This window comes from Eschrichtius robustus, chromosome 20 (genome assembly GCF_028021215.1).
Source record: "Eschrichtius robustus isolate mEscRob2 chromosome 20, mEscRob2.pri, whole genome shotgun sequence".
NCBI lineage: Eukaryota > Metazoa > Chordata > Mammalia > Artiodactyla > Eschrichtiidae > Eschrichtius > Eschrichtius robustus.
The window spans coordinates 2,516,599-2,532,935 of NC_090843.1; the positions used below are offsets into that span (position 1 = coordinate 2,516,599).

Genomic DNA, 16,337 nt, shown 5'->3' on the forward strand with positions numbered 1-16,337 from the left:
CGCTCGGGAACTACATTTCCCAGCGGCCCCCGCGCCCTTCGCAGGAAGGACGTCTGCGCACTAAGATACTCAGTTCCAAGTTTGGAGCTTTTAGCTGCCAGCCCTGGCCCATCATGTAGCTGCAGCACAGCCTTCCCTAACGTTGCAACTGGGGGAAAAATCACTCTCCAGTCTGTTTTGCAAGGTGTGCATTTCCATCTGGATTCCCTGAAAGTCCATCTGCTGCCTCGGTCAAGAGAAACTCCACTTGCATGAAGATTGCACGCCTGCAGCTTGCATCTTTGTTGCAAAACTAGCTACAGAAGAGAAGCAAGGCAAAGTCTTTTGTGCTCCCCTCCCCCATCAAAGGAAAGGGGAAAATGTCTCAGTCGAAAGGTAAGAGCCTATTTGCATTACTTGCAAAAATGCAAAGGGTTGTGCATGCATTTATGAATGCATGGATGCAATTTTCGCCTGGCGATTGCATTTTTAAGTTTGAGGTTTTCCACATCTCAGTTGCATTTCCTGTTTAGTATGTGTCTTTTTTTTTTTTTTTTTTTTTGCAGACACAGAGAGTTCCTGTAAGGCAGGGCTTGCAGTTCAGCTGTGCATTGACGTTATTTGCATTCTTCTGCTAGGATTACTGAGCTCTTTTTGCCTTTTGCACAGTCAGGAGAGATAGAGCAGGTTGGTAGCGTCTAAATGTGCAATGCTTTATATAATTGTAAAATTCTTTGGTATGCACACATATAATAGGTAATTTTACGTGCAACAGGAATACAAACTTTTAAAAAGTCTGTAGATGAAAATGAAAGGTAAAACTTGAGTTGAACTAGTAGGAAATTAATGTAATCTTATATTCCTTTGGGAATGAATTGCTGGTGCTAGTATTTAGTTAAATTTCCATTGGTATCGTTTTGAACATTAAGCAACTTCTGATCTTTAAAGGAAGTAAAGGTGAATAATAGCATTTTACAAAAAAGCAGACAAGAAGTCTTTCTCTTCCGAGATTTTGCACTTTACACCAATTGCTTATTGGTTCGCAGTATTTAGAAGCAGCAATGAGGACATCGAGGTTTTATGTCTTCCCATTTGGGAGATGCTTTGCATCTCGAGGGAAAATACTGGGAGAAAAATTGTACTTTTAAGCATTACGCCAATGTGGGAGGACTGCACCGTTTCATTGACAACCATAATGAAATCTTTTAAGTGTGTAATTGCATATATTTAGTCAGCTGTAATAGGTCAGAAGTTCAGGGTTATGGTTGTTTTCTTTCTTTCTTTCTTTTTTTGTTGTTCTTAAAAATATTCTTTTTACACAGTTGTATTTTGCAGGCGTAATGTCATGCTGGGGAGGGGATTAAAAATATAAAAATCCTGACATGGCATTAGAGAGCTGAGGGGGTGTTGTCAGGTGGCCCTAGGACTGTAAGTCACTTGTTTTAGAACAAATCCCTATTGAGCATAGAGAAAGCATATGCCCTGTGAGAATGTATGGAAAGGAGAGGTGAGCTCAGCACAAGGTGAGATAGGCTACCCAGGGCATTAGGTAAGTAAGATCCAGTGAAATTCAAGTGTCTCATCAGCGTTCTGCTACTTTGGGGAGAGTTGTTGTGTCACTTTTTAGTTCTACCTGATGGGAATCAGACGTCTCAGCCCCAGAAGGAAGTAATATATATTCTCAAGAATTCAAAGTAGGGCTCTTCTTTTCTTTGGATATTAGGGGGAAAACATGGAAATCTGAAAAGCTAAGAGTGCCGAAGTACCTAGGAATTGGCATTATGAGCTTCCAATGTTCCTTAATATCGGGAAAACCGACAATCTTTTAATTGAGCAGAGAAATAATCGCTTAGGAGGGCATTCCAGGCTTTGATGTGTGAAAGAGATTGCATCTAGTTACTTTGTATTTGGTGTGCATTCACTCATTCATTCAGGTCAGTTTAATATATGAGTAAATATATTATGAGATGTGTGTGTGTGTGTGTGTGTGTGTTTGTAGTGCACAGGATTTGGGGACATACAAAAATATTTTATATGTAGTTGTTTCCTTCAAGGAATTTACCATGTAGTTGGTGAAAGAAAGCACGTATGCAAATCATTGTGATATAAGATAATTGCATAGATAGTGAAGCAAAATGGTGCATTTGGAGTTTAGAGATGGCAGTGATCTCTCTGGGAGAGAGGAAGGGGGTGCTCTAGTGATCTTATCTTTGGACCTTAGGGTTTAAACCCAATCAGGTTTCTTTGTGCATTCTGGGGGGCTCGCTCCTAAGGCGGCTCCCTCCTAGCAGAAGAAGTTGGGAAACTGAAAAACATATTAGCATGGCACTCTTCCATTATGGGTGCACCCGTAGTAGATCAGGTACTGGTGGTTCTTTACATTAATTCCCATTTATCCAAATAGTTTTCTTAATTGGGTCCCCTTTGGAAGGTGCATCTGGTGGGAACATGGGATTCCTGTCCAAAAGGAAAGTTTTTGATAGAAGGAAGTGTGTGATCATTTCAGAAATGGCAAAGACTTCTGGCCTGGGCTTTAAATGTGGAATGGCCTAATTCAGCTACGGTATTCTCAAATGGCCAAGATAGTGTTTTGTTTTTGTTTTTGTTTTTGTTTTTTTGCAGTACCAAACTTCTTTGTAATACTATAAGCAAATGAAATGGAGGAAAAGTGAAAGGTGGCTATAACCTCATAGTATTGAAGAATTTAACAACATGTTCAATTCAAGGACCTTTATGAACTTTCTAGATCACTATAATTCCGTTTTACAGACCTCTAATTTAAGGCACAGCAGAGGCAAAAGAATTACAGACTCCCTGCGAGCTGGAAGGACTGGGTTACTTCTTTCCAGCCTTACCAACAGTGAGATTCCGAGAAAGAATTTCTTAAAAAGAAATTTTGTTTTCCACAGTTGTAACTTTAGGTGGTATGCTTTTCAGCTTGTTTATATTAGCTATCTGGGGTTGAGCTGACATTTTTCAAATATTAAAGTGGTAGAATGCCTTTTGAGGAAATCTGAAATGTAAGTTAACAGGAAGGGCACCCAGAAGGTGCAGGAATTCCTGCACTTTACAGGAAGACAGGCTACAGGAAAAATGTGTCATCTACATTACCCGGGAAAGTAAAACTATTGTTATCAGCCATAATGATCTGAGGGAGGGAGGGTCGGGGGAGAGAGGTCTGGCATCCCCCGGTTCACCTGAAAATATACAAAGAGTTTGACCCTGTTACAAATGCACTTTTTCTCACTTCTCCTTCTATTCACCTTTAAAAAATATTAGTTTATCTTGGTTTAAAATAGTAATAGCTACATTGTGTCATGGGAACCGTGTATAAGGCATAATTCAGAAGCATGTAGGAGAGTGACAGGCAAGGACCTAACCCTACTGTGGGTTCTTTGCTTCTGTAATTCATTCTACCCTGGGAAACGAAATGTGTAAGTTTCTCATTCTGTAAATTCCTTTGTTAGGTTGCACCAGAGGGACTTGTCATGCTTAGCCTGTAATCTGAGCCAGTATGTTTTATAACCTCGCACATCGCAGGACACAAAATCAGAATAGGTACCCTGGGTTTCCTGAGTTTGTTTTGCATCAGTGTGGCATTCATTACTTTACAACATGCTGCAGGTCAGCTGCAGGGGCTTTCCGGGGGTCTCTTGGTGGTAATTTGATGCTGGAGCAAAGGGCTGAGATTCTCATTCCTTTGTTTTTCACAGATTAGTATCATTATAACTACTTTGAATTATTTTAAAGTCTGAAAGGTCTATAAGGGATGTTTTTAAAACTTAAAAGAAAAAAGTACATAAATAATACTTGTTTATCGTGGAAACATTTGAAAATGTAGGGAAGAAAAATAAGACTCACTAGTTACCACAGTGTACATTTTGGCATATATCCTTTGAGACATTTTTCTATTCTATATATATGTGAATATGAATAAATCCAAAATGTGTATAAAATTATTTAGTTGCCTTTTGTTTCACTTACCAATAATACTGTGAAATATTCCAAGTTAATATATTTCTACATTAATAGTATCTAATTCTAGTGTATTTATTTAAATAGAACATTAATGTTTATTAACTTTCAATATTATGAATATTGCTATGATAATCATCCCAGTTCATACATTATTACATATACTGTGGTCTTAGAGTAAATTCCAGGACACAGAACTACAGGTTATGGATATCTAATTCTTCCCCATGCCCCATTCTTTTCTTCACCTTTTAAAAATAGTTTTCTTATTACTATAAAAACAATATATACTCACTGAAAAGAATTCAAGCTGAAGAGAAATTCATAATAAGAAAATAAAAATCACTCAAAGTCACACCACCCACAGCTACCTACTGTTAACTTTTTAGTGACTCTTTGCATTTGTACATGCATACATATGTTTGCATACGTGCTCTTTTACACACTCTATATGATATTTTGCAACTTGCTTCATACTCCATATATCTTGAACATCTTTCTATACTCATGCACATACAGTTTCCTCATTCTTTTTAGCAATTGCTCATTTTAATTTGTAAGAATGTAGCTGTTTCATCAGTCTCCAACTGGACTTTCACAGAGTTCCACTTTTTTACAGCTATAAACAAAACTGCAAGGAATACCTTGAACACACATTTTTGCACATTGGCCCAATTATCTCCTTAGGATGAATGAATTCCTAGAAGTGGAAGTGCTGAGCAAAGGGCGGGCATGGCTGTACTGGCCTCCAGAGTGCCTGCAACTAGTTCTTGTTCTCACCAGTAATGTGTGGAGGTGCCCATTCTCTCCTCTTAAGCATCCTGCTAAATACTGCCAAATAAATTACTCTTCAGAAGGGTTATACACACTACTGTATATAAAATAGATAATCAACAAGGACCTACTGTAGAGCACAGGGAACTCTACTCAATATTCTGTAATAACCTAAATGGGAAAAAATTTGAAAAAGAATGGATATATGTGTATGTATAACTGAGTCACTTTGCTGTACACCTGAAACTAACACAACATTGTAAACCAACTATACTCCAATATAAAATAAAAACTAAAAAAATAAAAATAAAAAAAGAAAGAAAAAGAAAGGTTATGCTCACTTTCCTTCATCCTGGGTATAATAATTTGAAAAAATTTTTTTGCCAATTTGATAAAAAGTATCAACATTTTACTATTATTTGCATTTCTTAGTGATAAAGAAGTTGAATTTTTCTTTTCTTTTGACATTTGTGTTTCATGTGTTTTTGTTTCTTTTTTTCCTCATAAAATGTATCTTTAAAAATTTAATTTGGGGATCAAATTATTTTCAAAGTTAGGCCAGAACATTCCAAGATGGCAGAGCTTAGGTAATCATGGGTTGAAAGTTGGGTTCAGCTTTAATGCATCTAAGCACTTTAATTCCCTGGTGAGTTCTAATTTTAATTTTAACCAAAATGTCTTAAGTAAACTTATACTTTATAAACTCATTTTGTTATACTAACTATAGCTATCCAGATCTTATGAAAATAATAAGAAAAGTGTAATGATTTGATTTAAATTCCATCTGGAATTTACTAACTTCTGGACATTTCTGCATTTTCAGTTATCTCTACAGGCAAAAGTAGTTTTTCTTTGGTTTCATAAATAATTCTCCCATAAGCACCTGGTTGTGTTATGTGCATTGTTGCAGAATAATTCTTTTTTTTTTTTTTTTTCCGCTTCATGTGTAATGTCTAATCATAAAACGTGGCTTACTTTACTAGATTTGTTAGAAGAATTAAGGCAAGGATCGACTTTGATGACCTCAGAAATTCTATCAAGTCAATCACACTTCACGTATTCTTAACATAGCCTTCCTTAGTAAACGTGCCTATGTATGCATCTTGATATTAAGTAGTAGAGTTTACAGCTTTGAAAGGAGTTTTATAGTCTAATCATCTCATTTTACAAATGAGCAAACTGAAGCTTTGGAAGAAAGTGATTTGCCTGAAGACAGAACCATAGGTGGAACTCACATCTCCTGATTCTCTGCCCCAATGTTCTTTTCACTAAATCACACACAAACACTAGTAATCCACGTTCATAAAACATTTTTTTCCCCCAGAATCTTTAGTATATTTCACATTTTTTGTTTTGTTTGTTTTTGTGGGGAGCAGGCTGGTAAGGAAGGCTGACAGTACAATCAGCAGGGGTTCTTTTTCTGTGCCCAAGAAATGGTGATACATCAATCATGGTGGTGGGGTTTCTTACCAATTTTCTGCCAAAGGATAGTTTGCGAATGCTCTCATTTTAATTCCCAATGCCTACACTATACAGCTGCAAGTTTTAACCACTGTAATTGTTGTTTGCCTTTTATGGACGATCTCTGAGAGTCCCTGCTGGGTAGCTCATATTTCTTCTTATACATCTTTGCAACTCTGCCTCCTTGAGCATTGAGCTTATAAATACTAGGTGCTCAATAAATGTCTGACAGTGAAAGTATTTTTCGTCCGTGGAGATCTCTGTCATTTTGCCCCACATTTCATAAAAGGTGTGGGGTAGTTAAATTAGAATGCAGTTTTCCTGTGCTTCCTTTTTTTGCGTTAGTATTTCCATTCTATCTTTGCTTGATGATTTGGAAGTTGCAAGAACAGCAATAAAAAGCAACTTAACAATGGCTGAAGAAGTGTGATTTCTCCTGCCTAGGCCTTCTAAACAGATTTAAAGGTTGCATGAGCCTTGGCTAACTCTTTTAAAGATATGCAGAGCTAAGGTGAGCTGTCTGAAGGGTCCAGTGGGGTAGGACTGAAGTGAACTCCTCCACACTGTGCTGGTTTTAGGGGCTGGTTTGTACGTTACCTTTGAACTTGAGCCTCTGAAGCGTTGTGAGAGATAACCTGAAAGTTTTTAACAGCTGGCTGCCCTATGACAAAACGGGGAACTCTGCATGGATAACCCCCCAATGAAACAACTTCCTTCTCGACCACCTACCACTGTCTCTGCCGCCCCCTCCACGCACCCCGCCCTCGGTTCTGTTTCCTACTCTGCTTCCTCAGATGGTCTTCCTTTCCTGAGCTGGTCCATAATGTTTGGTACACAGTTCATAAAACCCCCTCTTTCTGAAGTTGAAAGGGTAGTCAGGTTATAACCTACACACACGAAGTCCGTTACAAATCATCGTAATTTAGTCAACTCAGTTCTGAGTTGAAGCATTAAACAGGCTCTTGCTGAATCTCTCTTCGTCTGTTTTATTTTCTAGTCTGTATATCCCTCCTTAAGTCGGATTGGGGTCAGCCTTGGTTGTCTTCTTTTTTTCAGAGACAATTAGCTATAGATCTGATGCCATCATGACCCACACCCAGACACCCAATTCTATCACCATCATCATCATCGCCACTTATTTTATGTCAGTCACTTTTCAGGTGCTATGCTTTTGAACTTCACATAAATCCTAGGGGGACAGATACAGTTATCGTTAACTTACAGATGAAGAAGCTGAGGCTCAGGTGAGTTCACTAACTTGCCCACGGCTGGAGAACCAGCAGGCAGCCCAGGCAGGATGCAAAGCCAAGCCTGTTTGGCCACGGGGCCCAAGCTCATAACCGGGGGCCAGCAAACTACAGCCTGGGGGCCAAATCCAGCCCCTCCTGTTTTAAGTACAGCCTGTGCGCTAAAATGATTTGCACATTTTCGAATGATTGGGAAAAGAATAAAAAGAGTAATATTTCATGACACATGAAAATTATATAAAATTCGAAGTCAGTGTCTACAAATAAAGTTTTATTGGAACACAGCTCTGCTCATTCATTTACAGGTTGTCTAGGGCTGCTTTCCCCCCGCGGTTGTACAGTCCAATAGTTGTGATGGAGATCGTATGTCCCGCAGGGCCCAAAACATTTACTCTCTGGCCCTTTTCAAAAAAAGTTTGGTGACCTTGCCCTTTGTGACTTTCCTCAATCACGTAACGACTCCTGGTCCGTATTACGTTCCTCTTTGGCTTTAACTGGAAGTTGTTAACCTGGATAACTACTCGCCCATGACTCAGCCAGCGACCTCTGGGGCCCAGCCCACAGGAAACGTCTGAGTGGTGTTTCTCCTGGTTGTGAGATTGGCCGGCCATTGCTCATTTCCGCTCAGCGGAGCTACCCGTCTCCTTTGGCCCATCCTGGGGTCCTTTCCCCTCAGCTGCACTCTTCCTGTTTGCTTGACGTTTCTTTGCCTTTCTTGCCTTTCTCTCCTCTCCCATTGAGAGGCTCTTCATTAGTTCTTCTCCTGGTTCCTTCGTCCTCCCCTTCTTCGTCCCATATTGTGTTTAAAAAACAAACGAACTAAAAACACCTCTCATGCTACCACCATTGCCTGGCTTTGTTGATTCCTGCCATGACCCAGGTCAGAGGTGCCATCATGTCATCTGTGTGGGATGAGGATGGAAGCCCCCCTTCACTGTAGGAGTCTCCATCTCACCCAGACGGGTTTCCGGTTGTCACCTCCTACAAAGGCTAGAGCCGTTTTCTCACATTAACTGCCCCAGCCCTGGGGACAGTTTTCTTTTGCGTATGAGTATCCTTTTGCTTTCCAAGTCACTGATATTGTGGGGATTGTGAGTATTTAGCAGGGAAGGTCCTGGCACAGGTTCTGGAAATGAAGGGAGGGGAGGATGGGGATGGAGGCTACCTGAGGACAGAGTAGCTTTGGTAGGACGAGCCCAGATTTGTTCACCGTCTTCCAAATGAGGTCCGTTCAAGTCCCATACAAGGAGGTGCCGTCACTCCTACCATCTTAGGTGGTTGCACTGCTGGAGAGCCCTTCTCTGTGCCAGATACCGCGCTTAGTGATGAACACGAGTTGTCTCATTCTCCCCTCACTAAGGCCAGATGAGGTGATGCCCCATTTTGTATACGAGCAAACTGAGGCCAGAGGTTAAATGTCGAGGTTGATCGTGGCAGAGCAGTTGCTTTAATCAAGGTCTGTGTGACCCCAGTACCTGAGCTCCTGGCTACTCCACTTGAGGTGTCACTCCGTAATAAATGTCTGAACCCATTTCCCAAAAGACATGGTTGGAGATGGAAAACCTGAATGGATGCCATGGGAACTTGTGCATACCAGGGCCAGGTATGGTAATTAGGAGGGGCTGACCTGTGTCTACCTATACATGGGTTCCTTTTGACTTGTTCCTTTAAGCCTCTGTTGATCATAGAATATTGAGCCTGACTCATTCTGAGTTTTAAGGTTGAGTTCCAAGTACAAACTGCCCATTGGTTAAAGGAAGCTGGTTACAACTGGTCTACTGGTAGATGCGGGTGTGTACAGACAGGAAGTTTATGTTAAACGTCAGTAATGAATGTTGATTCCATTAGCTCTCTGAGAGGCTGTAACTAAGCAGATGTAAACTTTATGTGTTTCTCTGCACATCCAAGTTGAATTGTTTTAAAACAGTAATGAGAACATGGCCCGTTTGGTAACATACCTACGTAGAGGAACAAGCCTCTTTGGCTTAGCGATTTCCTTTCTTCTTGGTTATTTCTATGTAAAGGTAACAAGTGCAGTTTCCTTGCAACTGGGCCTGAACCCGCATCTTCACTGTTTCCCTCTTCCCCTGGGCACAGTGGAGGAAACCGGAATCACATCTTTTTCGTGGTACAGGAAACGGGGGTTTCGCAAAGAGTTTTCTCTCTCTTAAACCGGTGAGCCCTCTGCCAGCTGTCTCTCCAGCCACGCACAGCAGCCAGCGCCTGTGTGTGACTCCTTCCCTTGATCCCTCACAGAAGCCATGGGAGTAGGCGGCCTGGGTGTTGAGTGACGAGTTATTTACTCCCCTCCTCACCCTCCCCCCTCCAGTCCCACACGGGAGGGATGAGTTCGAGATAAGGGAGAGGCTGGAGTCTGGGCAACCAGTGGGGACAGAATGGCAAAGAGTCTGGGAATTATTCCGTAGTGAATGTGCAGAGACAGCCTTTCTGTGACATCTGAAATCTTTATAGGAATCTTCTCCCCACTTTATTTACTCCTTCCTGTGCCCCAAACTTCTTAGCCATTGATTAAAAACCACCCCAAAGACTCCAAACACATCTAAAGAGAGAACGCGGATAAAGGGCCTGTCCGTATCAGGTCAGCAAATAACTTTTTACCGATTGCTATGTTTAAGATACTGTGCTAGACGGAACTAAATAAAAATGCATGCTGCTCTACTTTCCCACTTACTAGCTATGAGCCTTGAAAAATCTACTTGACTTCTAGCTTCAGTTTCCTGACCTGCTAAATGGAGAGACTGATACTCATTCACAGGATCGTTATAACGATTAAGCAAGGCTGTGTATGTAAGGTGCTTTGGCCAGTGCTTGGCATTCATTTGTTCAGGAACTATTTATTGAGAGCTCTTCTGGGTTTGAGGCATTGAGCTATAGTAAGCTCGCCATAAGCATAACTTTGCTTTACTCTTTCTTTCCCTCTAGCCCTTAAGGAGCTTAGAGTCTAGTAGGAGGTAAGATTGCACAGAAATGCACAGAATACAAGCTAGAATCCTAGATATGCTTAGAATAGATACTATGGGTTAGAAAGCCCTGCAGGTGAGGGGGATCAGGAACATTTTTTACAATGAGCGCGCAAGTACCAATATGATTTTCAGAGCTGTTGAGGAAATGGTGTCCTAGATCCAAAGTAAATATGGAGAAGGAGCTTGACTTCAAGATCAATAAAATAACCAGCACAATGTTGATAGAGGCAGAACAATTCCTTAGAAGAATAAAGAAGAGAAGATGCCCTAGGAAAATCTCTGGAGCTTCGAAGACCTTATGTGTCTTTTCTAAGAACTTCCTTTTCTTAGCAAGCTCAATACGGTTTTATCACTTATGATCACAGTAGGTTAATAAATGGAACATGTCATATCTCATACTTTTAGGTGTTTTTTTTTTTTTTTTTTTGGATTGTGGAAACTCCAGGAAATCTAGAGGTTAATAGTTAAACAAGGATATCATATCTACTGGGTTTATAGGCACACTGTAATTATATAAGCAAGCTGTTGGTTCAATAATCAACGTCTACCTAGGTCAGGGAATAGTTTCCAGAGCATGGCCACGGCTGTAATTTTCATTTTTTTATAACCCACCAACCTGCCTTTTCCACTTCTTAGTTCCTTTTCTCTTTTCTAGAATTAGCTGAAGTCAGTTGAAAAGAAGGAAAACTGCACTTCTGAATTCTCATTTTACTTTTACCTGAAGAGAAGTGCTCCAGAAAGTTCTTTGTTTTACCACACTTACTTTCTCAAGCATGATACCGGGTACTGGCAAGGGAGTTCATACATTTTTGTGTGTATTTTTAATTTCAGAAAAATTCCATTTAAAAGGTGAACAGATTTAATACAATTGATATTTTAATACAATTGTTAGATTAAATCCGTGTTTCTTTCATTATCTTGGTTTCAAAAACACAGTGACCTACAGCTCTGGAGCTCACAATAGGCTGCTTCTCAGTGTAACTATACTAAGTCACCTTTTTCTCCTTGGTGACCTCATTCAGCTCAGGGCCATAGAGTGAGGTGGATGGGCTGAATCACCCCCAGTCTGAGTCAGGAAAGCCAGGGGGCAGTTTTTGCCTCACCTTGCTGGGCAGTTAAAGAGAACATACAATCAGCCAGGGGGCTAGGACCGACCTGCCAATTCTGTCATCTCCTTCAAGTGGCTTGCTAAGTCTCCTTGCTTGGGACTTTGATCCTGAATGAGCTTCTATTTTTATAGGTAAAGTAGGGGGAGAAATGCAGATTTAGTTCTGGAGCTGATTTAAGAATGAGATTGAGAAATTTTGATACACTAGGGTTAGGATGACTTTTTCTGTCTTAAATTTCAATCTTTCTTTTCTGGTGTGACCTGTCCTTAGGCAAGACCAACAGCAAGTCAGTGTTGGCGGGGCGGGGGGTGGGGTAGATGCGTGAGATTGTGTGTCGGGGGCAGAGGACCATATATTTCTTGGTTGAATTTAACAAGCGTTATTGAACAATCATATAAATAACCTGCACCTTGCGCTGTGCTCAGTGGCTACAAAGGTGCATAGAATTCCATCTCTACCCTCAAGAAGCTCACCGTCTAGGAGGATGTGTTAGTTTGCTAGGGCTGCCATAACAAAGTACCGCAAAGTGGGTGCCGTGCACAACAGGAGCTCGTTGTCACACAGCCCTGGGGGCGAGAAGTCTGAGCTCAAGGCGGCAGCAGGGTAGATCCTTCTGAGGTCTGTGAGGGGGAGCCTGCTCTGTGCTTTCCTCCTGGCTTCTGGGGCTTTGCAGGCGATCTTTGGCATTTCTTGGCTTGTAGAAGCATTGCCCAGATCTTTGCCTTCATCGTTACACGGCCTTCTCCCAGTGTGTGTGTGCCATCGCCAAATTTCTCCTTTTTATAAGCACACCAGTCCTATTGGATTAGGGACCCACCCTAATCCTGTATGACCTCATCTTAATGATATATGCAACCACCCTATTTCTAAGTAAGACAAATTCTCACGTTCTGGGGCGCTGGAGGCTAAGTCTTCAAGTTAGGAATTTGGGGGAGGGGACAGAGTTCAACCGTAGCATGAGAAGATGAGCACGCCAGCAGGTGAACGCTCCTGGGTGTGATGCGCGTGTAGCTTTGGTACAAGGTGCGGCTGGGGTACGGAGGAAGGAGGAGGGCAACCCTTCAACCTGGGTCAGGGCCTGTTGGTAGAGGGAGGACATTAACTTGGCCAAATGGAACTTTCGGTGTCGTGCTTCTCGGGAGAAAAGCAAGTAAAACGGGAGACTTGCCGTCTGGTCCTTGAGCACACTACTGGCTCTTTCTTCTGATTTTCTGTTGTTAGTGAGAGACTGGATGCTTCTAAACTGGGGGGCGGCGGGAAGGGGGTTGTTAAATTCACACACGCACACATACACGCACACACACGCATGCACACACACACACACGCTGTTGCTGTCTTGATTCCCAAACTTAATTAGTGTTTGCTGGTGAACCGGCCGTGGCTGTCACATGCCCCTTCCGTGCACACAGACGGAGGCCTTTCCCTTTGTAACAAATGGTTCCAGTCCTAATGGAACAAAGCTTAAGAGGGAACGGCAGTGAGTAAGAACCAAGGATCTGTAGCCGGGCAAAGCTTATTTTTAGAAAAGGCCTGTAAGCCTCAGGAAAAAAAAAAAAAAAGTACTACTCGAGTGTTAGCAAGCTCTTCCAATATTGATTATTAACAACAGGTCTTTTCAACTTGTGTGTCTTACTTATTCGTGTTAATAGGCAGCTTTATTTTGTGTGGTCTGAGTATGTTTAGCATAAAATTCTGGATAAAAACACCCGCATCAGCTTCAGGAAGAGGGGACAGTAAGGGATGAAAGTGTCAGGATGTGTCACATGGGGTGGTCAGGGGTAAGGCCACTGGGAGGGAACTTTCCCAGCTTAGGACAGATGTCCATCGTCGGTCAGATTGTCCTGCCAGGGTATTGATGGCAGCATCCTTCAAGCGCACGGCCAGGTGGGCAACCCAGAACAGGCCACGGGAAGGTAAGGCATCCCTCAGAGCTGGGTGGACGGTCCCGGGGCAGGTGATCCAAACAGCAAGAGAACAGGTGGGCAAGCAGTAGTGAGGCAGAAAGTCAAGAATGAGATGAGCCAACATGGAAGAGGAGTAAAGAAATCAGCAGCAGGGAGGTCAGCTGGAAAGCGGGGATCAGAGAGAGAAGGGGTCTGAGGGCCCAGGGCGCAGAAGCCAGGCATGAATGTAAGTTTTTATTCCATATTGGCCCTGCATATAAGAGATAAGCATCCACCTCACCTGTTTCCTGCAGCTTCGGATGCAGTCTCTGTTCACCTGCCTACGGTGTGATGCCGCCTGCCTAGGCAGCCAGGGTGTGTGGATATGAGGTTCTGAAGAGCAACAGGAACTAGCTTGGGGCTTGTTTAAAGCGAGCCCAGACTCCTCTCCTCGCTGAGTACCTGCACGCAGCTCTCCAAGTGGGACCAGCAGAGTCAGAGGAAAACAGGAGGTAGTGCATCAGTGGACGGTCAGACCACTGGTTTTAGAACTAAAACCAGCCTCTGATTTTCCGTCTCAGATTCGGAGGTGAACACGATCTCATGTGGAAAAGCAGCCCTGACTCCTAGACTTCCAATTCCAAGGCAAAGCTGGGAAGGAGAAATGAAACTTCTAGAGGAAAGTTTGTGCTGCTTTTCTGTTTTAAAAAGGGTATCGGTGTTGGGGGGGGGGGGCACCTGAAACTAATATAATATATGTCAATTATAATTCGATTAAAAAAAGTATATCAGGGGATGCAGAGTCTTTGTGAAAGCAATTGGGCAGTGTCGAGAACCCGGACAATTTCGTTCCCATTTATGAGACTCTATCCTAAATAGCGAGTGATTTTTGAGTGCCTACTGTGTGCAAGGCTTTGTGATAAGCGCTAAACTTACTAGGGCTAATCTTCATAAAAACCTGAGAGGTAGGTAAAATTATCGCCATTTTACAAAGGAGGAAATTGGAACTTGGGTTAATAACTTGCCCAGAATCATACAGTTAGTGCTTTGCAGAGCTGGGATTTGAATCTAGTTCATTGAAATCCCAAAGTTCATGTTTTTCACTATGTGACTGCCACGTGAAAATAGTGAAAAACAGAAACACCCTATTGCATAATAGTAAGGGAATAGCTGAAGTTACAGATGCCTACCTGATGTAATAGGTAATGAAGGCGGACGAAACCACTAATGGAAGGATGCTTATGACCTAGGAAGAGTGTATACAATATACAGGTAGAGTGATCACAGGTACGTGTATGCATTTGTGTATTTGTGTGTGTTTTGTTTTCCCTCCAATAAAAGAGTCTTTATGAAGGAGAATTTTATTGAGTCCAGTTGCAGGAGGTACAGCAGAGCCTGGTGGGAACTGAGAAAGGCATCTTCTGACTCCTTTCTCTCTCCCTTTGCAGGGGCCTCGTTCTGCTTTTCTAGAAGAGTCTTTACCCTTCTCCCCTGCAGACCAGGCTTTGCTACCTTATCAGTGTGTGCATGGTGTAAAAGAGCCCCTAGCCCTGCATCTGTGTGGCTTTGTACTTGAGTCCCCACCATTTTTTGACTAGTTGCAGTCTCTGGTCTGAGATCAAAATCTCTATTTTGCAAAAGAAAAGATAATCCTGACGACGAGTGGGTGCTGGATTGAGTGGATCTGAGTCAGATGTTCACATACACCAGAGGCACGAGGATTAAACACGTGGCCCGCTGCCCACTTAGAGGGGCTGTAGGAACAGGTTATCTGAGTACAGGCCTAAGTGAGACAAACGGATCGACATAATAAATCAGGAAATACATGAGAAAATGAAAACAGCGAACACGGCCGTTTAGCCTTAAGCTTGAATGGAACTTTGACAGTATTGTGACCTGTGGCATTTTACATTTGCGTAATATTTTTAAAATTTGCATACTGTTAATGATGAAGAACTTAATTATTAAGGAAGGAGCTGTGTCTACTCATATTCCCTCATATTCTCTGTGAGGGGAGGAGACTCAGACCGTATACACCATCATTTGCCTTTATAAGGAGGCCACTTGAGCAGTGAAAAGAGCAATAATACCATCTGGTGAACAAACTGAGTCAACGCCCTGGAAGTGAAGAACAGCACAGAAAAGGCGCCCTGGTGCTCTCTAATGGCTGAGTGATAAACACATGATTAACTTTCTGCTGATGTGACAGCTGCCCAAGTATATTGGTACAAAGAGTCTGGGCGGTAGATAGATACCTGGCAAAACGTAAAGAGTTTAGAACCATGGCACGTTACATCTAGCGGGGACCCTAGAAATCATGTAGGCCAAGCACTTCATTTTATAGACAAAGCAGTTATGATCAAGAGGGATCAAGTCACTGGGAAATCCAAGGTGACGGTGGATCAGGTCGGGAAGACAATCTCCTGCCACTCACAGGGGCTGCTGTTAGCATCCTGGGCACATCCTGACGCTAGGCCAACCTCTGACTCTCTGGGAGGCCCTTATGCTCATCCTAGAAAGGCAGAAACTAACGAACGCTTGAGGCCTAAAGATAAAAAATAAACGAGAGCATCAGGCCCAGGAAATCAGGACCTCTGTTTATTCAGTCGGTCATCAGATGATTGAATGGGTCCGTTCAATCCTGCACACAGTCATTCATCCATTTATTCGTTCCCTGACCATTTATTAGATGCTCTTGGTGGGGTTCACGGCTGGGTGCCAGGGAGGGTGCAGAGAGATGATTCCTACTGGCAAGAAGCTCACGTTCTAATGAGGGACAGACGTGTGTACCAACATTTGTGACTTCATGAGAGCTCAGAGGAAAGGCTGAACAACTGCTTAGATCTTGGAAAGGGAATGGGAGGCTTGGAGACTGGGTGGGAGTCAGGAGCCTGAGCAGACCCAGCTCTGGTCTGAGGGGCGGCG

The 16,337-nt window shown here is 42.4% G+C and overlaps 1 protein-coding gene across 1 annotated transcript in view; it reads left to right on the forward strand.

Moving 5' to 3' along the window:
* The first annotated feature begins 106 nt into the window (after positions 1-106).
* MAP2K6 (mitogen-activated protein kinase kinase 6) overlaps positions 107-16,337 on the forward strand; it is a 132,616-nt gene continuing 116,385 nt past the window's right edge. Inside the window, exon 1 of the mRNA XM_068530142.1 lies at positions 107-375. Within this exon, the coding sequence (XP_068386243.1) occupies positions 360-375 (16 nt within the window). The 5' untranslated portion in view covers positions 107-359. The remainder of the gene's footprint in view (positions 376-16,337) is intronic.